At 37.7% G+C, this 26,398-nt stretch overlaps 1 protein-coding gene across 1 annotated transcript; it reads left to right on the plus strand.

The window, feature by feature from the left end:
• The first annotated feature begins 676 nt into the window (after positions 1-676).
• Positions 677-26,398, plus strand: LOC128642609 (kelch-like protein 9). The gene is made up of 4 exons (XM_053695386.1): positions 677-1,914; positions 7,378-7,630; positions 23,141-23,301; positions 25,152-26,398. The coding sequence occupies exons 1-4, from the start codon at positions 865-867 to the stop codon at positions 25,524-25,526; spliced, it is 1,839 nt and encodes a 612-aa protein (XP_053551361.1). The 5' UTR covers positions 677-864; the 3' UTR covers positions 25,527-26,398.

The raw sequence follows: 26,398 nt of genomic DNA on the forward strand, positions 1-26,398 counted from the left end.
TTAACGGAGCATGACACCACCATAGCAGACATATGCATCAGGTTGGCTTATGCTTAACTGCACATGCCCAGTGTGGTTTTTGCTGTCATCAGTATGCCCTTTTAAAGGAAACCAGACAGCAGCCAAAAAATGCTTTACTTTCACAATATTCCAAGGCTACATTACAGATATGTATAACAACATTTTTAATTCATAATTTAATCTGTCAATATATGTACTTTTTTTTTCTATGTTAAACTCTGCAGCCTTTTCTGACAACCAAGGGGTTAAGAGATGGATTTCCTAGCTCTTGTCCTAGGGGAGTAAATGGGCAGAGGATAATACCAAGAAAATAATTTATACCATGGCTTTAGCTTCACTATTATTCTCTGCCTTATTAACATTGTATTTCTTTGGAGAGGCAAATTGTTTGTTATTTAAAAAGTGCAAAATGAACACATTAATTATATGAATATGTGGTATGTAGCTCATTAGATAAATTGCACCCAGGGGAGGAAAATTACAAAGCAAACAGGTAATGCTGGCTTAGTATTAGAAATTCTTTCTTTGTGTATTGTAGCAAGTCCAGGCTTGCAGATCCGTTACCTGAACTGGTCATTCTGTTTGTGTTGTATAGGGAGACGACCAGGAACAGTAAATCACGCGGAAGCCAGTGGCATTTTGAGAATGTCAATACTTAACTAATCAAGTAGTGTAAATATTCTAGAAACTTGCTAATGAGTAGCCCTTTTTGTTGGTGTGGAGTGACCAGAGAGCTGTCAAACAACTTTGTGAACTGAGTTACTCTAAGTCTAAGCAAAAGAGCAACACTTATGTACTTGTGAGAATCCTTTTTCTGCTCTACCAATGTGAATTATTAAAACAATGGAATCCACAATACAAAATGGATCAAACAACTGCAGTTTTGTGTCTGAAAAGTATCCAGAGAAGTTGCTTGCTAGGATCTGCCAGCTTCGTTCCCAAAATGATTTCTGTGATATCAAGTTGGAGGCTGATGGAACATTATTCCCTGCTCACAAGATCATTTTGGCATCTGCAAGCACCTATTGCAAAATGCTCTTTGCTGATTCCAAGGTGTGTGATATTATCCGACTAAAGGATGTCAGCAGTACAGGACTGAAGAACGTACTTGATTTTATCTACTCAAATAAGCTTAGTCTATCCATCGCCAACATAGAAGATACTTTAAAAGCTGCGGAAGTCTTGTTAGTCCGTGAGGCTATAAAACTATGCTTTCAATTTTTAGAAGATGGCTTGAATCAGAATAAATGTTTGGAAATCCTAAATATAATCAAGAAGCACGGAGCAGAAAAGCTAAAAGAGAAAGCTATGAAATGTGTTGGTCAGCATTATAAACACATATTGGATAACCCAAAGGAATTGCATGAATTGGACAAAACTACACTTTGTGAAATATTGGATAGAATGGATATTCCTGAATACAGTGAGCTTGAACTATTTAATTATGTAGTTGCTTGGTTAAACCATGAACCTTCAAGGTTTAAGGAAGCTGGGGACCTTCTCAAAAGAATACGATTTCCACTTATTTCTCTAGAAGATCTTCAAAGACATGTAAAGGAAAAAACAGTTATGAAGACAGACTCCAACTGTTTCAGATACCTACAAGATGCTCTGAGTTACCACTCTCAACTATACACCCAACCTGCATTAAACTGGGAAAGTACATCTATTCGGTCAAGTTCTGAGAAGCTAGTGGTTCTCGGTGGACGGACATTGGACAACCAAGTCTGTGGACGTATTTGGGTTGGAGACCAAGGTGGTAGCTCATGGAGTGACCTTGGGGAACTCTGCACCCCAGTGTATAATCATTGTGTGGCTGTCATCAATGGCTTTCTCTTTGTACTTGGAGGGCAAACAAAGTATGACCCCACAGGCAAACATCCATCAAATGAGGTAACACAATTAGACCCACTTCACTAAAGTCTGAAAGAATAACATCTGCTATCTGGAAAAGGTTCAATTAACCTTTTAACGCCGTTATGCCGTTCTATTCCGTCATATTTACACTGGGCTTTAAAGCCGTTATGACGGAATAGAACGTCATAACAAACGGCTGTCCTGAAGCCTTCTGTGCTTCAAGGACTTGATCGCGGTCTGGAGGGCGTTCCTAGGGTTGTAGGGACGCCCCCCAGATGCGATCCAATAATTGAAATCTTGCGATCGTATGCACGATCGCGTAGTTTCAATTTGTCTACATCGGAACAGGTGTTCCGATGTAGGCACTTTAACCCTGTCACGAAAGGGTTAAAGGGATATAAAATAGTCTGTTTTGTAATAAAAAAAAAAACACTAAGCAGCTGGTTATACTTAAAGTCATAATATTAATTATTAAAATAATATTAATTGAAGCAATATAATATTCATCATTCTAAAAGGATTTTACTTTTTATGTATTTATTTATTATCATTTGTGTGTCCATTACTTCCTGTCTCAGTCTGACAAGGGGGCTGGGGTCTCTACAGGAAGGCAAAGGAATAGTTTTTCTTTTGATGTGGTTACTAGGAAACAATTGCTCTAACTGCAGTCAAATAATTAACACGCTCAGTAGAAAACATTTCCTGCAAAAATCATGTGAAAGTAGAACTATGCCGTTCCAATTTAATTCCATTATTAAATTAACACAATTCTATAATATTAACTCTTTTTATGGCACCACTTACTACTGAGCATGCGCAAGAGTTCACAGTGTATACGTATACAAGTCTGTGATTGGCTGATGGCTTTCACATGGTACAGGAGGAAATTTGTAAGAGAAAAACCTATCGCTCATTTCGAATTCAGAGTAAATGCAATTGTGTTGTTGTTTTATTATGCACTTGCTGGTTATACATTTCTACTGTGTTGTCTTGCTCCTTTAAAGGGACATTCCGGTCAAAATTTAAATGCACACAGATGAATTAAATCTTTAAAATAAAAACATATTTACAATATACAGGTATTGGCAAATATGCTTCTAGTAAAAGTTATCACTGTTTTAGTGTTTAGCATTTTTCTCTGCACGTGCATGTGAAGCATAGCTAAATATTCTCAGTGCACCAGCATTTTAAATACTGCAGCTGATCAGAGCACCAGTGGGGCTTGTATTATGTCAGCAATTAATAAATTGAGTCATTACCAGATGGTACAAGCACTTTAGTCTCTGTGTTTAAAATACTGGTGCACGGTGCATACTTAAAGGGACAGTCAAGTCCAAAAAAAACTTTTATTTTTCAAATAGGGCATGTGATTTTAAAGAACTTTCCAATTTACTTTTATCAACAATTTTGCTGTGTTCTCTTGGTATTCTAGTTGAGAGCAAACCTAGGAAGGCTCATATGATAATTTCTAAGCCCTTGAAGGCCGCCTCTAATCACATGCTTTTGTATTTGCTTTTCACAACAGGGGAGAGTAGTTCAAGTAAACCATATAGATTACATTGTGAGCATGCCCGTGGATTGTGGCAGACACTGCACTAATTGGCTAAAATGCAACTATATGCAAAATAACTAAAAGTCATGTGATTAGGGGTGGTCAGAAGATTCTTAGATACAAGATAGTCACAGCAGTAAAAAGTGTATTAATATAACAGTGTTGGTTATGCAAAACTGGGGAATGGGTAATAAAGGGATTATCTATCTTTTTAAACAACACAAATTCTGGTGTTGACTGTCCCTTTAAATACACTTTTAAAACAGCTATAGCTTTTACTAGAAGAATTTTTGCAAATACAAGTATATAACAAAAATGCTTCTATTTAAAACTGAAATGCATCCATGTGGATTCCAATTTTGTCTGGAATGTCCCTTTAAGTTTTTATACAAGCTCCCTTATCTAGCTGCAGGCACTGTCTATGCTACGCTGGTAATTCTAAGTGCTCATTTTGCAAGAGATTTCCTTTTTTTTTTTTTTTTTTTTACACATTGTTTCTTTTTATGGGTACTTTGACTTATTTATTTTAACAAAGAAGAACTGTTTAATATCCCTTTAAAGAGAGTAAACTGAAAACAATTTAAAATGCATACAAAAAAAATCAGACCATAAATCATACCTCCTAACACTTCAAAATTCAAAAGATGGCTCACATGAACTAGCAGTCTCCTGTTGTGAAAAGCTAATAATAAAGCATGTGATAAGAGGCTGGCTTTAGTTGCTTAGAAACAGGCAGAAATTTAGAGGTTTAAAGGTTATAAAGTATATTAATATAACAATGTTGGTTGTGCCAAGCTGGGGAATGGGTAGTAAAGTCATTATCTATCTTTTTAAACAATAACAATTTTTGTGTTGGCTGTCCCTTTAAGTATTGCAATTTTCAATACAAATACAACAGGTAAAAATATATATTTCAAATGTCAAAATAAAGGTAAAGGAATTGTTTGTAAACAAATTAATACACTCCAGCAGATAAAAATGCATAATTATGAACACATTAATATACACTGTACCTTTAAAGATTTGGTTATGTGATATGTTATTTTACTAGTTTATAAGACACTAAGTTTAGACTAAGAAATTATTCTATTTTAAAAAGAATGGGTTTTACCAAACGTTTTCTCTGACATCTTCTACAAGCCTCATACTTAGAAGCATTAAACTATCTTATCAGAGAGATTCAAGTCACTTAGACAGAGCAATCTTCCAGTCACCATTTCTATTCAGAGCACCTTAATCTACAGTTATAAGAATAATAGAATGCGCTCGATTTTGTCACGCTTGTGAATTAATGCGCAACACATTATTATGCCTTCACAAATAAAAAATACAGCAGCTTAAAGGGAAAGTAAATAACGAGATGTTTATATAAAATATTTAGTTATGCATAATGAAACAACTTGGCAAGTTAATTGTTTATTTTGCCCCATTTTCATGTAATGTACAGTTTAAATGTAATTAAAATAAAATTGAGAATTTTGAAATTCTCAGAATTTTGAAATTCACCCTGCTGACTTCTCAAGGCTAGCACTGTTACATATATGTCCCTAGTTGGCTTTAACTGATAACAACTGCAAAACAATGCTCTTTATATTAACATAATGATTGTGGCTAGTCTTGTTGTCTGCAGACTAAAGCCCAGATTGGCTCCTTCAAAAAAGGCAAATGGTGAGTGGAGTTTTCCTTTTGAAAACTAATTGCAGTTAAAAGGATGTTAATTTGTTTTAAAAACATTAAAGGACCAGTCAACATAGTAGATTTGCATAATCAACAAATGCAAGATAACAAGACAATGCAATAGCACTCAGTCTGAACTTCAAATGAATAGAAAAAAATGTTCTGACAATTTTAAAAGTTATGTCTATTTCCACTCCCCCTGTACCATGTGACAGCCATCAGCCATTCACAAATGGATACACGTACCATGTGACAGCCATCAGCCAATCACAAATGCATATACACTTATTCTTGCACATGCTCAGTAAGAGCTAATGATTCAAAAAGTTTAAATATAAAAAGACTGCACTTTTTTAATGGAAGTAAATTGGAAAGTTGTTTAAGATTGCATGCTCTATCTGAATAATGAAAGTTTAATTTTGACTTAAGTGTCCCTTTAAGACTTAGCATATATGTCATTCTATAGCAGCACAACAGGAATGTATTGTAATTAAAAGGTGTCTAATATCCCTTTAAATAGGGTTTAGCACATTTCTGTTAGGAGTTTTCATTGTCACCATCTGACTAGGTCACTCTTGAGGTTGAGGGAGCAGTTTCCCTTTTGCATTTTAATACCCCCCCCCCCCCCCCCCAAAAAAAAAATCCTTAAACATTTATTTTTTTATTTTTAGGGAGGAATTATTCAGTTTAACTATTTATCAGAATAACAATTTACACTTCATCAAATAGAAATACAATTACACGCCATCAATATCAATTAACATGTTGGTTTTTGGAACTACATTTCCCGTGATGCTCAGCCGCTGATACGCTGGCTGAGCATCATGGGAAATGTAGTTCCAAAACCTCTGGAGGACTACGTTTGAGGATGTCTGTGTTAAAAGGACATACAAATCATTTTTTTTCTTTCACTATTCAGATAGAAGATTTATAATACAATTTTAAACAACTTTCTAATTTACTTCTATTATCAAGGAGTGTTCAGGACCGTATCTGGAGAACTATATGAGAACTATATGGCAGCAGTTTCCTTTTGCAAGAACACTAGATGGCAGCACTGCAGTGTAGAGGTCAATAAACCTACCTAGGTATCTCTTCAACACAGAATAACAGAAGAAATTCAATTGGAAACTTATTTGAAAAACATTTGCTTCCAGCGGGGGCGCTAAATACCGCTCCACTTGTAATCTGGCCTATTATAGTCTCCGACTTCATTTGCAAGGGGGAAAAAAATCTTACTGATTTGTCCAAAGTTGCTTGGTCTCTCTTCTTGAATGATACCATGATTGAAGATTTTAAGAAAAGTGTAATATTTGTTTTTTGTATGCTATATCCAGAAGCCCTGAGCAAGACTAATTTGTGGTGCTTTTCAACCATGAATACCAAGAGAACAAAGCAAATTAGATAATAGATGTCAATTGAAAAGTCAATTCAAATTGCCTGCTATATCTGAATCATGAAAGTTTAATTTTGATATGACGGTCATCCTGACTGCAGCAATATGCAAATGCTGATTATGTGCAGGCTGCATACGTACACCTCTCGCTGTATGCAGGAATACTGGCTTCTGTGCACAGTGCTGCCAATAGCAGGCGATCTCATAGTACTTGTTTATGATGCATTTTTAACTCCAATCCAATAATAAAACAAGTATACTTGTGTTTTAAAGGGGCATTAAACACTTTGAGATGGTAATATAAAATAAATCATATACATAAGAAAAACTTTGCAATATACGTTTATTGTTTATTTTGTCCCCTTTTCCTGTAATTCCATTCTGCAATTGTGAGCTTTTCAGTTCCTGTTAGAAATAGAAGTACAGAACACTGTTATATACCACACAGCCATTGGCTGCACACTCTAGTGACCTATTTATAACTGTCCCTAATTGGCCACAGCAGAGAAGGTAACCTAAGTTACAACATGGCAGCTCCCATTGTTTTATAGACACTAAAACTTTACACTTTTTTTGTCAATATTTAAACAGCTAATGAAACTTTAAAAAAATACATCTACAAGTTATTCTCAGACGAATCTTTTCTTTGAATGCCTCATTCTATCTAGCATTTATTTAGTTTTTAATATCCCTTTAACATAAAATGAGCTGCTGTTTATTTACACCAATTCATTGTCTTGCTATCATTTCCTTTTAAAATCTTCACATCAGTAAACAGGTGCAATAATGTATAACTTTGGCAAATTCTTTTTTGACACACCAGTTCTGTTTAACTCTTGCATGCCCCGTTACCGTGTTCCATTCTTTTGCGCAGGTATTTCGTTTTGATCCACGAAATGGGTCGTGGCTGCAAGTTGCTGGAATGCTGGAGAGACGGACACGATTTCATACAGAGGTCATTTCAGATCACATAATTGCAGTTGGAGGAGGAACCTTGTTAGGAAGCCTCACTAACACTGTAGAAGAATACAACCCATCTGAAAATAACTGGGAACTCACTGCACCTTTCCCAGTATCTGTGGCTGATCACGCTGGAACCACTCATAAAGGAATCCTGTATATTTCAGGTGAAAAAAAATCAATAAATGTGGCTAAATTAAAGGACAGTGCACTGTAACATGTTATGCCTTTCAATGTGGTCCCTAGTTATCGATTTTACTTGCTGGAATGTATTCAATTTTATGCAAATAGTTCCTTTTGCTTTATTTTGACATTTGAAATAGCTGCTTTTTCCTGCTGTATCCCCACCTATATTGAAAATATCAATACTTAAGTATTGGCTATGGAAAAGCTATGTACACATAACCAGGATAGGAAAGTACACTCCCAGTGGGTAGGGGAGATAAGTACTAAAATGTTAATTTTCAGTCCTCTTTTAAGTATACATACAAAGATAATATAAGGAGGCTTTGTGTGTATGTATAAAGAGAGATAAGGTAAGATTATTGATCTCCCAGTACGTTCAGCCCATTTTAATGGGTTGCCGTTTCAAAAAGCAAAACCTGTTAGTTCATGTACAAAAATAAACCTAAAGGAACTATTTCACATTCATTTTATACCCTTCAGCTAGTACAAGTCATAAGAAACACATTAAAAGGAAAGGAAAGTCAAATTAAACTTGCATGATTCAGATATGTCATTTTCATACACTTTTAAATTCTATTTTCAAATGTGCTTTGTTCTCTTGGTATCCCTTGTTGAAAACAACCCTAGTGGGAGCTGCTGCTGATTGGCGCATGTGGGGATAAGAGAGATAATAAAGAGAGCCTAGCCCATTTGAAAGTGTGTTTCTGCAGCTGCCTGGAAAACAATAAACTTTCATCAGCTACTACTTGCCTAAGTGTAACCCTCCCCCCAGTAACATTTAAAGGGACAGTCTACTTGATTTTTTTAAGATAACGCCTTTACTACTCATTCCGCAGCTTTGCATAACCAACATTGTTACATTAATATACTTTATAACCTCTAAGTTTGCCTGTTTCTAAGTCCCTGCGCTTTTTAATTAGCTTTTTAAATCTTTCACAAAAGCTAGACAGTGCTATCTCATGTGTGCCATATAAGTAACATTGTGCTCACTCCCGTGGAGAATGATAATAGTTATACAAGAACCAGCACTGATTGGCTAAAATGCAAGATTGTCAAATTCACTGAGATAAGGGGGCAGTCTGCAGAGGCTTAGATACAGGTCATTATAGAGGTAAAAAGTGTATTGATATAACAGTGTTGGTTATGCAAAACTGGGGAATAGGTAATAAAGGGATTATCTATCTATTAAACGTTAACAATTTTTAGAGTAAAATGATTGTTTCAGAGTATGTTAGCAACTTATGGAATTTTGTAAAAGACTGGTTTTGCCATTGAAACCTTCACCTGTGATCGACTAGACACACAAATAGTTTTTTAAGTATGTACTAAACTAATTCATTTACATCTTTCTTAGACTCCTATATTTAGCTAATATAATTGTCTTCATAGCTTTAAATAATACATTTAAATAATACAGTATGAATTATGATGTATTACTTTAATAGATTATTTCAGTATGTAATATATTAAATAATATCAGCAATATAAACTATCTGTTCTTTCGCTACACTCTAAATAAAGAGTTCTCTGTCATTACTCCAGCTCATCCTCTAGGGGGAGTAATTGTTTTAGGTAACTCAAAAACTAACAACATGAGATCTAGCCATACAACCTATTTAGCGGCACTAACTATATGACAAATTCAAGTGAAGGTCAAGTTTAGCTGACTCGCTCACGCCGTTGGATACCTTATTAAAAATGAGTGCTACTTTAATTCATCAATTGTTCAAATTATTAATATTAAAGGGACAGTCTAGTATAAATTAAACTTTCATTATTCAGATAGGACTTTTAATTTGAATCAACGTTCCAATTTACTTTTAGCATCAAATTTGGTATTCTTAGTAACATAGGTAGGCTCATATGCTAATTTCTAAGTCTTATCACAGGCTTTTTAAATCTCTTTTCAACACAAAGAGACAGAAAGTACATGTGGGCTATATAGATAAAACTGTGTTCAGGCGCAGGGGGTTATTTAAGATCTAGCACAAACCAATGCTAAGTTTAAGACAATAGATAATAAACAGTCACAGTCATGTGATCAGGGGGCTGGAAGAAGGTTCCTAGATACAAGGTAATCACAGAGGTAAAAAGTGTATAACGGTGTTGGTTATGCAAAACTGGGGAATGGGTAATAAAGGGATTATCTATCTTTTAAAACCATAACAATTCTATGGTAGACTGTCCCTTTAATGTTGTTTTTTACCTTTTAAACAGCCTCCGATACACTTCTTTCCTCCGTACGTCATTTTCTCAAAGTGATTGACAGGCTAGTTCTATTCAATACACCAATGGTGGTTTCACCCCCAGGGCATTCAGCACCTTTCGGTCAACGTCATGCGATCGTTATGCGCATGCGTTAAACCTGCAATAGCCCTGTCTCTTCCTCATGCTCGATCATGAGATGCTCATGCGTAGTCTGCATTCTCGTCAAAAACTTTGATACAAAAAACCTATTATACCCATTGCGTTACAAGTACTAAATCTGCAAAAATCTGTAATTATCCAATTACAGTTATATTATGTACTATAATTCGTTAAAATATTTTAGCAGCCAACGAAATTGACCTATTCTTTGTATAATACTGGATAAATGTGAAAAATGTAAAAAAAATAGACAATGTTCTATAACCAAAGGCTTATAATATGGTTATACATGTTGCTTATATATTTAAAGCGATTATAATAAACATATTCGATTTATGTTTTATAAAAATCGTATAACATAAAAATCTTTCAACATTTATTCTTTTATATATCGATAATATGAATAAAATGTTTGATTACTGAATGAGTTAATATTTTTTACAATAAATATTAAAAATATTTTAGTTATGTTATATAGCACCTAATAAATCCAAAATTGTTTGACCAATCTTTGTCTTGGTATTAGAATTCCTATAAGACGTTCTGTTTAAATGCACAGCAAAATAAGGGCATTCTGTGCACCCTTTTAAAGGGACAGTATACTGTAAATTTGCGACTTTCCAATTTACTTCTATTATCAATTTTGCTTTGTTCCTTGGTATCCTTTGTTGAAGAAGCAGCAATGCACTACTGGGAGCTAGCTTAAAGCATCTATAAGCCAATGACAAGAGGCGTATATGTGAATCCACCAATCAGCAGATAGCTTCCAGAGACAAAAAGTAAATTAGGGAAATATATTGGAAATTCTTAAAAAAAGTGCTATCTGAACCATAAAGGAAACATTTTTGGGCTTTGCATCCCTTTAAGAGGGTAACACATGGATCCTGTTGAGAACCTGTGTGTAATACACAAAATTAGATCATATTACACTTTAAACTATGAAATGTGTACTCAACTTAAATAAACATTTTTTTGGAAGATTTCAAAGTTTTTTAATAACATTATGCAAAGTAATAAAAACCAACAACGCATGAATTGATAATACCGGCAAATAGGAAAAATAGATTAAAACATATTAATATTTAAATCAATAAGCTAACAATTGGTTGTATATATTTTGCTATCATATAGTTGTGCAGGATGCCAGCATGGGGGTGAAATCAGGGTGGACTTTGGACGTAGCCATTGGTTACATGGGTGGAGCTGATGCAGGTCAGGCTGTACCTGGTTTTACTTTGTGAAGCTGGGGCATTTAAGGTGAGGGGGAGAGGCAGGAAGGACAGCTGGACAGATCTACTAAACTAGTTCCATCTCACAAAATGCAAGACTGTTGGAATTTATGGAATTAGAGGGCTAGAAGAAACATTGGAGAGCCACACTTTAGCGTATGGGCGCAACTTCAGTAAGTTCTAATTAGTCGCAGTGTAACCTGTTATTTGTATAAACCTAACCATTTGTGTGAGAAATTAACAGGTGTGGCAGTGGGCAGAAATCCTGGCCCTGCAGACTCTGCAATGTAGGGGGAGGCCTGCAGGTAAAAAGGGCCCACCCCTTATCCAGCTTTTTAGGACAACAAACAATTTTCTCCAGCTTTCCAAATTTTAAAACAGACCGTTATTCAGCAAACATGGATCCAAAGTAAAGATAGCAACGTGTTGGGCTAATGCATGCCCTTAATCATGCTTACCTAAGGATAACCCCACCTGTTTTAAATAGTCTCACAATGTTCACAAACCACAATATTTAGTGTCATATCATAACAGGACCACATCACCTGCTGGGGGGGCAGGGAGCATTGGGAAATCACAGAAAGACCTGTGAGCATGGTGCATTTTGCAAGGCTGTTCTGCTGCTGGCCAGGAAGGGGGGGGGGGAGCCACCTGTGCGCGCAGTGCATGTTGCAAGGCCACATCGCTGGAGACCAGACAGCAGTAGGGTGGTAAGGGGAAGGTTAGGGGTCGGGGGGTCTAGAACAATAATTGCTAGGAGCCTAGAAAAAAAATTCCGCCCCTGAGGTATAGCAGCACAGGGCTGTCAGAGCTCATCATAGACTTGGGGCCACCGTGCAACCTTCCCTGTGTTGTATTTGGCTCCTACTCCTCAGCTTTTTCTTATTTGCAACACACATAGCAAAGCTTGCCATTGTAACACATTTTGCAGGATGTTCATGGTTTGGAACCTTTGTCCTTCTGCTTTTCCCCTTACCTATAAATGTCCCTATTTCATAAAGTAAAACCAGTGACCGCCAGACATGCTTCCTGACCACTGTAGCTGTTCCTTTCAGACTGTCCAGCCATTGTGCATCAACCCATTCTTACTCTATCGCCAGGTCACAAGGGCTCCGCCCCAGAACAAGCCTGGTAAAGATCCAAAATACAAGAAGTAAGCAGGCACTGCAACGAGGGTTTCTTGTAGATAAAAAGTATCCTTTATTGAAGAAACAAGGTTAAAAAGATTTTAACCAGCTACAAACGCTGGATAACACGCTAAAAAAGACAATGGCAGGAGTGTATGAGAGACACTGTTTGCTGTCTGACTAGTTTCGCGTCCCTCTTGGACGCTTATTCATAGACTGATTTGTGATGTAGGGAAGGCTGCATAAAAAGGGGAACTTTCAGTTCAATTGGCTGTTTGCTAAGTATCATTTAATTAGCAACAGCCATTTATTTGTTAACCCTTTGTAAGCAGACCTTTCTCTTGGTACATCACAAAGTACAAAGTTAAAAAACAAAATTAATGAACCTCAGTGAATTTGAAATATACAATTATATACATTGATGTCAATTTGAACAAGATTACATTGTGTCAATGGAGAAAGCAAAATCCAAAATGTAAATTAAACAAAATAAGAAAATATATGAAAAAATAAATGGAAAAATAGAAACATAGGAAAAAATTGACCAACAGACTAATAGAACTGTCAGGGCAGAACCATTAACCCTAAAATTAAAAACCATAATGTGTATAATAGTAAATAATGAAAATAATTTTAAATCTAATAAATGAAAATAATAGACCATGTACAAAATTGCGTACATATGATGCAAGGATCAAGGAAGGATTAACATGGAACACTAAATTAATTATCAATAAAATAATTGATGTCACATTCACGGTTCATCCCTAATGGTGACCGAGTTTTTAGTTTCAACATCCAGAACAGTTCCTTTTTCTCTAAGATTTTAAATGTATTACCCCCTCTAATGGATGTAGTTGCGATATCTATGATTTTAATACTCATGTTGGCTTTGTTTGTCATATGGTAGCCATTGAAGTGATTGGCCACTACTGAATCCTTATTGTAATTTTTAACATCTCTAGTGTGCTCATTGAATCTTTCTTCTGTTATGTGTGATCAGTCCACGGGTCATCATTACTTCTGGGATATAACTCCTCCCCAACAGGAAATGCAAGAGGATTCACCCAGCAGAGCTGCATATAGCTCCTCCCCTCTACGTCAGTCCCAGTCATTCTCTTGCACCCAACGACTAGATAGGATGTGTGAGAGGACTATGGTGATTATACTTAGTTTTTATGACTTCAATCAAAAGTTTGTTATTTTAAAATAGCACCGGAGCGTGTTATTACTTCTCTGGCAGAGTTTGAGGAAGAATCTGTCAGAGTTTTTTACTATGATTTTAACCGGAGTAGTTAAGATCATATTGCTGTTCTCGGCCATCTGAGGGAGGTAAAGGCTTCAGATCAGGGGACAGCGGGCAGAGGAATCTGCATTGAGGTATGTAGCAGTTTTTATTTTCTGAATGGAATTGATGAGAAAATCCTGCCATACCGTTAAAATGACATGTATGTATACACTTCAGTATTCTGGGGATGGTATTTCACCGGAACTACTCTGTTAAAGGTCACTAATCCTTTTTAATAACTATTTATCATGTTAAACGTTTTTGCTGGAATGTAGAATCGTTTACATTGCTGAGGTACTGTGTGAATAAATATTTGGGCATTATTTTCCACTTGGCAGTTTTTTTGCTTTATTTGTGACAGTTTCGTTTTCTCTTCACTGCTGTGTGGGAGAGGGAGGGGCCGTTTTGGCGCTCTTTGCTACGCATCAAAAAATACCAGTCAGTTACTTTTATTTTTCCTGCATGATCCGGTTCATCTCTGATAGATCTCAGGGGTCTTCAAACTTCTTTGAAGGGAGGTAATTTCTCTCAGCAGAGCTGTGAGAATTCTTATAGTGACTGTGAATAAAAACGTTGCTTTGTATTTTTTATGTCAAATTTAATTATTGTTATTTTACTAATGGGAACAAACCTTTGCTAAAAGTTTTGTTGTTTTAAAGTTTGATGCTATAACTGTTTTTCAGTTCACTATTTCAACTGTCATTTAATCGTTAGTACCTCTTTGAGGCACAGTACGTTTTTTGCTAAAAAAGATTATAACCAAGTTGTAAGTTTTTTTGCTAGTGTGTTAAACATGTCTGACTCAGAGGAAGATATCTGTGTCATTTGTTCCAATGCCAAGGTGGAGCCCAATAGAAATTTATGTACTAACTGTATTGATGCTACTTTAAATAAAAGTCAATCTGTACAATGTGAACAAATTTCACCAAACAGCGAGGGGAGAGTTATGCCGACTAACTCGCCTCACGCGGCAGTACCTGCATCTCCCGCCCGGGAGGTGCGTGATATTTTGGCGCCTAGTACATCTGGGCGGCCATTACAGATAACATTACAAGATATGGCTACTGTTATGACTGAAGTTTTGTCTAAATTACCAGAACTAAGAGGCAAGCGTGATCACTCTGGGGTGAGAACAGAGTGCGCTGACAATGCTAGGGCCATGTCTGATACTGCGTCACAGCTCGCAGAGCATGAGGACGGAGAGCTTCATTCTGTGGGTGACGGTTCTGATCCAAACAGATTGGACTCAGATATTTCAAATTTTAAATTTAAATTGGAGAACCTCCGTGTATTACTAGGGGAGGTCTTAGCAGCTCTCAACGATTGTAACACCGTTGCAATACCAGAGAAACTGTGTAGGTTGGATAAATACTTTGCGGTACCGGCGAGTACTGACGTTTTTCCTATACCTAAGAGACTAACTGAAATTGTTGCTAAGGAGTGGGATAGACCCGGTGTGCCGTTCTCACCCCCTCCAATATTTAGAAAGATGTTTCCAATAGACGCCACCACTCGGGACTTATGGCAAACGGTCCCCAAGGTGGAGGGAGCAGTTTCTACTTTAGCTAAGCGTACCACTATCCCGGTGGAGGATAGCTGTGCTTTCTCAGATCCAATGGATAAAAAATTAGAGGGTTACCTTAAGAAAATGTTTGTTCAACAAGGTTTTATATTACAACCCCTTGCATGTATCGCGCCGATTACGGCTGCGGCAGCATTTTGGATTGAGTCGCTTGAAGAGAACCTTAGTTCATCTACGCTAGACGACATTACGGACAGGCTTAAAGTCCTTAAACTAGCTAATTCCTTCATTTCGGAGGCCGTAGTACATTTAACCAAACTTACGGCTAAGAACTCAGGATTCGCCATACAGGCACGTAGGGCGCTGTGGCTAAAATCCTGGTCAGCTGATGTTACTTCTAAGTCCAAATTACTTAATATACCTTTCAAGGGGCAGTCTTTATTTGGGCCCGGTTTGAAAGAGATTATCGCTGACATTACAGGAGGTAAGGGCCACGCCCTACCTCAGGACAAAGCCAAAGCTAAGGCTAGACAGTCTAATTTTCGTCCCTTTCGGAACTTTAAAACAGGAGCAGCATCAACCTCCACTGCACCAAAACAGGAAGGAGCTGTTGCTCGTTACAGGCAAGGCTGGAAGCCTAACCAGTCCTGGAACAAGAGCAAGCAGGCCAGGAAACCTGCTGCTGCCCCAAAGACAGCATGAACCGAGAGCCCCCGATCCGGGACCGGATCTAGTGGGGGGCAGACTCTCTCTCTTCGCCCAGGCCTGGGCAAGAGATGTTCAGGATCCCTGGGCTCTAGAGATCATATCGCAGGGATACCTTCTAGACTTCAAATTATCTCCCCCAAGAGGGAGATTTCATCTGTCAAGGTTGTCAACAAACCAGATAAAGAAAGAAGCGTTTCTACGCTGCGTACAAGATCTGTTATTAATGGGAGTGATCCATCCGGTTCCGCGGTCGGAACAAGGACAAGGGTTCTACTCAAACCTGTTTGTGGTTCCCAAAAAAGAGGGAACTTTCAGGCCAATCTTAGATTTAAAGACTCTAAACAAATTCCTAAGAGTTCCATCGTTCAAAATGGAAACTATTCGGACAATCTTACCCATGATCCAAGAGGGTCAGTACATGACCACAGTGGATTTAAAGGATGCTTACCTTCACATACCGATCCACAAGGATCATCACCGGTATCTAAGGTTTGCCTTCTTAGACAGGCACTACCAGTTTGTAGCTCTTCCATTCGGATTGGCTACGGCTCCAAGAATCTTCACAAAGGTTCTGGGTGCCCTTCTAGCGGTACTAAGACCGCGAGGGATTTCGGTAGCTCCGTACCTAGACGACATTCTAATTCAAGCTTCAAGCTTTCAAACTGCCAAGTCTCATACAGAGTTAGTTCTGGCATTTCTAAGGTCGCATGGATGGAAAGTGAACGAAAAGAAGAGTTCTCTCTTTCCTCTCACAAGAGTTCCATTCTTGGGGACTCTTATAGATTCTGTAGAAATGAAGATTTACCTGACAGAAGACAGGTTAACAAAGCTTCAAAATGCATGCCGCGTCCTTCATTCCATTCAACACCCGTCAGTAGCTCAATGCATGGAGGTGATCGGCTTAATGGTAGCGGCAATGGACATAGTACCTTTTGCACGCCTACACCTCAGACCGCTGCAATTATGCATGCTAAGTCAGTGGAATGGGGATTACTCAGATTTGTCCCCTACTCTGAATCTGAATCAAGAGACCAGAAATTCTCTTCTATGGTGGCTTTATCGGCCACACCTGTCCAGGGGGATGCCATTCAGCAGGCCAGACTGGACAATTGTAACAACAGACGCCAGCCTACTAGGTTGGGGCGCTGTCTGGAATTCTCTGAAGGCTCAGGGACTATGGAATCAGGAGGAGAGTCTCCTTCCAATAAACATTCTGGAATTGAGAGCAGTTCTCAATGCCCTTCTGGCTTGGCCCCAGTTAACAACTCGGGGGTTCATCAGGTTTCAGTCGGACAACATCACGACTGTAGCTTACATCAACCATCAGGGAGGGACAAGAAGCTCCCTAGCAATGATGGAAGTATCAAAGATAATTCGCTGGGCAGAGTCTCACTCTTGCCACCTGTCAGCAATCCACATCCCGGGAGTGGAGAACTGGGAGGCGGATTTCTTGAGTCGCCAGACTTTTCATCCGGGGGAGTGGGAACTTCATCCGGAGGTCTTTGCCCAAATACTTCGACGTTGGGGCAAACCAGAGATAGATCTCATGGCGTCTCGCCAGAACGCCAAACTTCCTCGCTACGGGTCCAGATCCAGGGATCCGGGAGCAGTTCTGATAGATGCTTTGACAGCACCTTGGAACTTCAGGATGGCTTATGTGTTTCCACCCTTCCCGCTGCTTCCTCGATTGATTGCCAAAATCAAACAGGAGAGAGCATCAGTAATTCTAATAGCACCTGCATGGCCACGCAGGCCTTGGTATGCAGATCTAGTGGACATGTCATCCTGTCCGCCTTGGTCTCTACCTCTAAGACAGGACCTTCTGATACAGGGTCCATTCAAACATCAAAATCTAACTTCTCTGAAGCTGACTGCTTGGAAATTGAACGCTTGATTTTATCAAAACGTGGTTTTTCTGAGTCGGTTATTGATACCCTAATTCAGGCTAGGAAGCCTGTTACCAGAAGGATTTACCATAAAATATGGCGGAAATACCTATACTGGTGCGAATCCAAAGGTTACTCCTGGAGTAAGGTTAGGATCGCTAGGATACTGTCTTTTCTACAAGAAGGTTTAGAAAAGGGTTTATCAGCTAGTTCATTAAAGGGACAGATTTCAGCTCTGTCCATCTTGTTACACAGACGTCTGTCAGAAAATCCAGACGTCCAGTCCTTTTGTCAGGCTTTAGCTAGGATCAAGCCTGTGTTTAAAGCTGTTGCTCCACCATGGAGTTTAAACTTAGTTCTTAACGTTTTACAGGGTGTTCCGTTTGAACCCCTTCATTCCATTGATATAAAAATGTTATCTTGGAAAGTTCTGTTTTTAATGGCTATTTCCTCGGCTCGAAGAGTCTCTGAGTTATCAGCCTTACATTGTGATTCCCCTTATCTGATTTTTCACTCAGACAAGGTAGTTCTGCGTACTAAACCTGGGTTCTTACCTAAGGTAGTCACTAACAGGAACATCAATCAAGAGATTGTTGTCCCATCCTTGTGTCCAAATCCTTCTTCAAAGAAGGAACGTCTTTTACACAATCTGGATGTAGTTCGTGCCCTCAAGTTCTACTTGCAGGCAACTAAAGATTTTCGCCAAACTTCTTCCTTGTTTGTCGTTTACTCTGGACAGAGGAGAGGTCAAAAAGCTTCTGCTACCTCTCTCTCTTTTTGGCTTCGTAGCATAATACGTTTAGCCTATGAGACTGCTGGACAGCAGCCTCCTGAAAGAATTACAGCTCACTCCACTAGAGCTGTGGCTTCCACTTGGGCCTTTAAGAATGAGGCCTCTGTTGAACAGATTTGCAAGGCTGCAACTTGGTCTTCACTTCATACTTTTTCCAAATTTTACAAATTTGACACTTTTGCTTCTTCGGAGGCTATTTTTGGGAGAAAGGTTCTTCAGGCAGTGGTTCCTTCTGTATAATGAGCCTGCCTTTCCCTCCCGTCATCCGTGTACTTTTGCTTTGGTATTGGTATCCCAGAAGTAATGATGACCCGTGGACTGATCACACATAACAGAAGAAAACATAATTTATGCTTACCTGATAAATTCCTTTCTTCTGTTGTGTGATCAGTCCACGGCCCGCCCTGTTTTTAAGGCAGGTAAATATCTTTTAAATTATACTCCAGTCACCACTTCACCCTTGGTTACTCCTTTCTCGTTGATTCTTGGTCGAATGACTGGGACTGACGTAGAGGGGAGGAGCTATATGCAGCTCTGCTGGGTGAATCCTCTTGCATTTCCTGTTGGGGAGGAGTTATATCCCAGAAGTAATGATGACCCGTGGACTGATCACACAACAGAAGAAAGGAATTTATCAGGTAAGCATAAATTATGTTTTTGCGAGCCTCTCTGGAGGTTTGACCTGTATATTGTAGTTGACATAGGTTGCAAGTGAACTTAAACATGGCTGCCTCACCTTTTTACTGCTCCTCAACCTCTCCAGAAAAAGCATTAAACAATACGTTTTCCTGCAAAAGACATCAAATACCACATAATTTTATTTATTTTATCACTGACCGTGTCACAAATCTCCTTACAAAGTAAATGGATTGGTATACGCAGAGGATAAACTGGAGACATCCTTTCTATAGTGGAGAATCTAGAATCGCTTCATTGGATGCAACGGGACACATCTTGCTTCAAGGAAAATGGTAAAACCTCAGTGAATACAGCTGGATACATCCTCACTACATTACAGAAAATATCTAAATATCTATCTATCATCTATTTATAATATATCCATCATCTAATTTCCCTGCAAGCTCAGCCTATTTTAGAGAGCTGTGGTGTTAAAGAACCAAAGTAGCTATGCTATATAAAGAAATAAGCCTAAAGGAGTACTTTCTCATAAATGTTATATTCTGCAGCTGGTATAACAAGTCATTGGAAACACATTAAGAGGAAACCAGTTTTACAGTTCTACACCAGAATTTGTATTGTTTTAAAAGATAGATAATCCCTTTATTGCCCATTCCCCAGTTTTGCATAACCAACACCGTTATAATAATATACTTTTAACCTCTGTGATTATCTTGTATCTAAGCCTCTGCAAACTGCCCCTTTATTTCAGTTCTTTTGACAGACTTGCAGTTTAACCAATCAGTGCCTGCACCCAGATTAATTCACGTGCCAGAGCACAGTGTTATCTATATGAAATACGTGAACTAACGCCCTCTAGTGGTGAAAAACTGTTAAAATGCATTCTGAAAAGAGGTGGTCTTCAAGGTCTAAGAAATTAGCATATTAACCTCCCAGGTTAAGCTTTCAACTAAGAATACCAAGAGAACAAAGCAAAATTGGTGATAAAAGTAAATTGGAAAATTTATTGTTTAAAATTACATGGTCTATCAGAATCATAAAAGTTTATTTTGGCCTAGACTGTCCCTTTAAGTTTCAGCCAAACCCCCATCAAGGATCCAGCACTAATCACAATTTAAAAACATTCACACCCCTGCATTAAAACTGTACTCTGTAATGTAAGCTCAATAAGAAATACAACTGCTATTATCTATTACCTTATTAAATCAGCAGACCTGGGGCGCATCACAGAAACCTGGCTTGATGGAAATGCAGGCCCAATTCTAGAAGCAGCAGTGCCACCAAATTATTTAAAAATCCACTGCCCAGTGCAGAACAAAAAAGGAGGAGTGTCAATCTGTTTTAAAACAAGCTTAAACTTAAAGGGACACTAAACCCAAATTGTTGACTCCTATTATCAATTTTCTTAGTTCTCTTGGTATCTTTATTTGAAACACAGGAATGTAAGCTTAGGTTGCGGCCCATTTTTGGTTCAGAATCTGGGTAGCGCTTGCTTGATTGGTGGCTAAATGTAGCCACCAATCAGAAAGCTCTATCCAGTGTGCTGAACCAAAAATGAGCCAGCTCCTTGGCTTAGATTACTGCTTTTTCAAATAAAGATAGCAAGAGAATGAAGAAAATTTGATAGTAGAAGTAAATAAGAAAGTTGCTTAAAATTGCCTGCTCTATCTGAATCATGAAAGAAACAATTTGGGTTTAGTGTCCTTTTAAGGCCCATTTCTGTTGGGTAACCAAAATCATTTGAATGTTTTGCTGCCAGGAATGCAACATGCATTGGGCTTAACATTCTCCTGATCTATCGCCCACCTGGAGATGGAAAGCAATTCTTGCATGACTTCATAGAGCTGGTGTCTGCATTCATTTTAGATCCTCACAGATTACTTATATTGGGTTATTTCAATGCATGGATAGATGATAAGTTTTTACAGTTTGGACAAGATCTACTTTTCATGATGCATTCACTGGGTTTTACCCAAGACGTCCCCTCTACTACCCACAAAAGGGACACTAGACCTTCTATTCTTGACTAAACCTAATAATAAACCCACTTATGTGGTCTGACCACCATTTCATTCACTTTTTGATAAATAGTCACTCAAATACTCCAGCATCTGTAGATATGACTAGTTACTGATCACTAAAGAATAACAAATTGGTGACTTACCTGAAACATCATATATCTGCCACAGTCCAGGCCTCATTCTTTTATTTAAAGAATATAGCCAGGATCAATTACCTGATTTATGCAGCAGATCTTCATACTATCAGCCATGCTTTGGTGACATTGAGTTAGGACTATTACAATGCACTTTATTATGATCTTCAGAAAAACTACTCCATCTCCATAAGTTGGTTCAAAATGTTGCAGCACCTAACTAATTGGCCAGTTAAAATTCTGCCATGTGACACCCATCCTTAACTCCCTTCACTAGTTGCTAATACAATGTCACATGCAAATTAGGATAGGTCTGCTATGCTACAAAGCTTTGCACAACCAGGGACCAAGCTATCTATGTCCTATGTCCCAACTTGCACTATTTGATCAAAGTGTGCCCTAAACCTAAATGGGCCAAGAATTCAAGATTTTAGCCATACTGCTCCATCTCTATAGAACACTCTCCACAGCACTGTGAAATAAGCTGCTTCCCTGGACATTATTAAAGACTCAAGACCTTCTTGATCACACAAGCCTTTCAAGACTAAAATCTCTAACTTCAAATGTATGATATGTAAAGCCTTATGAATCTAATCAGGAGGAAAGATCTATATAAATTATTATTATTATTATTATTATTATTATGTGTAAGAGTGAAATTTCTGTGTATCTACAAACTCTATAATCATTTTGAATTTGTCCTTAATCTGTTTACCAAGCCAGATTTAACATTAATTATCGTTTTCAGCAAGTCCCTTGGGTTGTCTTCATTAGAAGGGGGGGGACCTTCCTCACTGATCAAGTAATAAAATTCTCAAACCACTCTTTGGCTGCGTTCGAGTAGTGCTTAGACCCAGCGCCGGCACATATGCAGTAGTGATGACGTGGCACTGTGGATACCAGCTCACCAGTTAGGGAGCTTTGACAAAACGCTCCCATCGCAACGTCCCACGTCACCACGCATTGACAGAATAGTAGGCATGCACAAAGGGATCTGCATAGTACAGAGACGCTTCTATTTGCATGCAATATTTCTAATACCTTTTAAGTAATAGAAATTTTGCATGCAAATAGAAAAGTCTCGCATATGAATTATATATGTGTAATCCATAATAATTTAATAATACTTTCACAAATCGTGATAATAAATAATGCAGAGACACAATTAACTTTTTACATTATTGTAATCATGGCAGCCTTTACGAGCAACACGTGTGTATATAAATATTCTTTATATATATATATATATATATATATATATACACACCTGTTGCTCGTGGAGGCTGCCATGTTTACAAGTGTCTGAGCTTTCTCTGTAAAGTCCCAGCTTTATCAGCACGCTAAAAACGCTGGGACTTACGTCATCAGAGCACTGAGGGAACGCCCAGCGCCTCCCTGGCAAGTGTTCACCGAACGCTCCAAGCGAGTCCCAGTTTGCTTGAAGCAATTGCCGAACGCGGCTTTTGACATCTTATATTTAGAGCTCAGTACACTTAATTAACCAATACAGCCAGAGACTATACTGGTGATTTTTGTAGGTTTTTAAGCAAGTCTACGCAGATGAAAGAATGTATTAATAGGGACATCCTAAAATACAACTCCACCTTAAACCTCATTATGTCTTAAGAGTACTGTAAAGAACACACTTGATTTTTTAGGAATATATCAATAATGTATCAATAATAACCATGTGTTGAAGAAAAAATGTGTACTGGATAACCATAATTTATGAAACCTTTAAGATAATAGTAACATATTTATATATTTTTTTTAATAGGGGGCTATTCTACGGGAAAGACTTTAAGAGACGTGTACAGCTATCTCCCAAGACTCAGGCGTTGGGTGGTCAACCGAGCCATGACTTTCTCTAGATGTGACCATGGTATGGCAACTATTGGAGATAAAATCTTCTCTATCGGTGGACGCACGTTAAACGAGGTAAGTGGACAAGACTAAAATTTTACGTTGTGATGTTTCAGAAGCTAGTGTTATTGAATTGAACAACATTTCTGCTAGATTTAAATAAATCATTGGGTAGGGTACATTTACTTGTAGGCCAATTTCCAATGTCAGAATTCAATAAGCTTTCCTAGAACAATTCTTCAATTAAACTACTTAAAGAGATTATGCTGTCACATTTGCTGCATTGTATTAACAGGAATGACACTGCTCATCTTTACCATATTTCAATAAATAAGCATCTTAGTCAGAAAGGTTCTGTTTTCCAAAACGTGTGTGTCCAAATTAATTCACAAGAATGCATAAACTCACAGTCACGAATGCTCATTACAATTTAGAAGTTCAATAATGTATGCACTGTTGCTGACGAGTTTGGACTTAGAGTTCACGGAAGCATAATCAAATTCACGTGTCTCATAACAAGATACAAAGCAGCAAGGCAGCGGCGTCACGAATTACAGTTTAAAAAAAGTTAATGTCCTGTAAAAAAAAAAAAAAAAAAGATATTATAAGCATAGAAACTCATAGTCGCCATCTTGTGTACAGTTAACGCCAAATTGGAAACAAGCCTTTAACAAACAAAAGAAATAGATATTTTTTTTAAAGAATCCTTTTGAAAGTTGTAAAGCGACCATATAGCGATACAAAAATAGAGCACAGTGTGCACATCCTAACAACATAAAAGATGGAAAAAAAGACCCACTCAGTAGAGCCAGGAGCAGAGTTCAGGAAAATGTATCCTTTGATTTATAAAGTTGGCGCTAAGCTAATGTTATATAATTCTGCACTATATTTAATATGTGCTATATAAAATGGGCTGTGTGTTGCTTTAATGATTTTTTAACTGTAAGGAACTAGAATAGAGACTAAAGAGATGTATGGATAATTTAAAGTTATTTATTATATAAGACCCAGATTACAAATGGAGCGCAAAAATAGTTAAATCAATATTGCTCCTATTCTTGCGCTTATATAACAAGTTGAAAATAAAACGTTTGCTCTTGAGCAAAAGCCTCAGGTGAGCTAAAATCTGGAGGTCGGTAAGTGTGGCCGCACTAACTCCCTTTTCCCATAGACTTCAATTGGGCGCACTACAAAAGCCTGTTCTGACTTTCGCTCACACGCTACCCCAAAGGTGCACTAGGCCAACTGCGCTAAAGCCGAAGATGTCTTAACAAATACTTTACTTGGTTCTTCACTTAATAGAAAATGCTATTTTAATTTTAAATATAGATATTTATATATTTATGTGCATATATATATATATTGTGTTTGTCTATATATTTATGTATATGTGCACCTACATATGTACACATATAAATACATACAGTATAACATATCCCTTTAAAAAATTTTATACATTTATTTCATAAATAAATATACATTTTACATTTAATATGTGTATATATATATATATATATATATATGAGTAAATGAGTGTGATACTTTATTTCAATATGTTTAACATGTGTTTTGTTAACCTTAACACTTAAATTCAGGTCTGAAGTTGCGCTAATTTTTCCGTGTACCGTTATGTGTTTTGCGCAACCTTTAACTTGTAATATGAGTAATGTTTAGTGAGGCCGCGCTATCCATTGAAAGTGTAGAATGTATGACAATTAGATTGTAGGTTTCACAAGACACAGCAGGTGTTTTATTGTCATTTCAGAATAATGAAAGATAAATATGCAGGTAAATAATTCAGCTTATATCTTGAGATTATAAAAACTGCACCGATAGTTTCAATCCAACTTTCTCTGTATCTCTTTAAATAACTGATCACTAACACTGGTGAAATAATCATCCATTTCTGTCTCTTTCCCCTATAGTCTAATCAGTGGGTTCATGTAAATGAAACAGAATATTACTGTCCCGCAACAGACCAGTGGAGTACCCTGACGCTTTCTCCTTTCGATTGCTGTCAGTTCAGCATCATTTCTCACCAGTCAATGTTATACATTATTGGAGGAGGCTCTTTAAGACGAATGAGCAAAGAAGATGGTGTATTCTTATACAATCCTGAAGCAAAGACATGGAGAAAGGCTGGCTCTCTTCCCCAGCCCCTGGTAGATCACGCCTCCTGCACTATAAAGTTGCCACATCACATGGTAGGACAACAGCCAAGGAAAGAAGAGGAAATTCATTCAGGCTCAAACAAAAAGAAATCTACTCTCAAACTGTTTATAACAGGCAAACAGGAATAAGGTTTCTGTGAAACAGGACATAAGTGATTGGTTAACATTCTGTTGTACACCTGTTTAGGGTTGGTAGTTTTAGCCCAGATTAATCTTCCAGATTTAACCCCTTTACTACTGGGAATTTCAGAGAAAAACTCGCTCAAAGTACCGGAGAATTGATCTAGGTCCATTTTGTATATTAGATGATACTATTTGGCCACCAAATAAGATCATATAAAAAAATAGTTAACTTTTTGCAAACTTTGGGTTTCCTCACTGAAATTATTTACACACAACTATTGCAGTCATATGACAAAAGGTTGTAAAAGCTTCTTTGTGATCCCCTTTGTTCAGAAATAGCAGACATGCATGGCTTTGCTTTTTGCAATTAGAAGGCTGCTAATTGCAGCTGTGTACCACTCTTCTGAAATTCCTGGCAGTGAAGGTGTTAATCAGTTAGGTGTTAAGGTTATATTTGCTCTAGTGTGTAAGGATTACCCTCTCACCTGACATCCCCCACCCCCTGATCCCTACCTGATCACTCCCAAACAGCTCTCTCTCTTGCCCTCCCCCCCATACTGGTCACTACCATCTTAGGTACTGGCAGACAGTCTGCCAGTGTGCAGTTTAGGGCTTTTTAAATATTGATTATTATTTTTTTTATTTCTGTAGTGTAGGGATCCATCCTTAGCCTCTGACCTCCATGAGCCCCCAAACAGCTTTAGACCTTTCCCCATTCCCACTGAACCCCTTCCTGTTTGTTACTGACAACCAGTCTGCCAGCAACAAATTATTCATTTTTTAATTTTATTTTTTTATATTTGTTTCTGTGCATGATTAAGGGAATTATTCCCGAAACGTTGCTACTGTTTGTACCTAAATAAATTTCTTCTTTTGAA

The sequence above is a fragment of the Bombina bombina genome, chromosome 12 (assembly GCF_027579735.1).
Source record: "Bombina bombina isolate aBomBom1 chromosome 12, aBomBom1.pri, whole genome shotgun sequence".
NCBI lineage: Eukaryota > Metazoa > Chordata > Amphibia > Anura > Bombinatoridae > Bombina > Bombina bombina.

Bases quoted from the DNA above. Each gene is read 5' to 3' on its own strand.
- LOC128642609 (XM_053695386.1), top strand. From the start codon at position 865: ATGGAATCCACAATACAAAATGGATCAAACAACTGCAGTTTTGTGTCT. The intron at 7,631-23,140 runs GTGAAAAAAAAT...TTTTTTTAATAG, and splicing joins AGGAATCCTGTATATTTCAG to GGGGCTATTCTACGGGAAAG. The intron at 23,302-25,151 runs GTAAGTGGACAA...TTTCCCCTATAG, and splicing joins GTGGACGCACGTTAAACGAG to TCTAATCAGTGGGTTCATGT.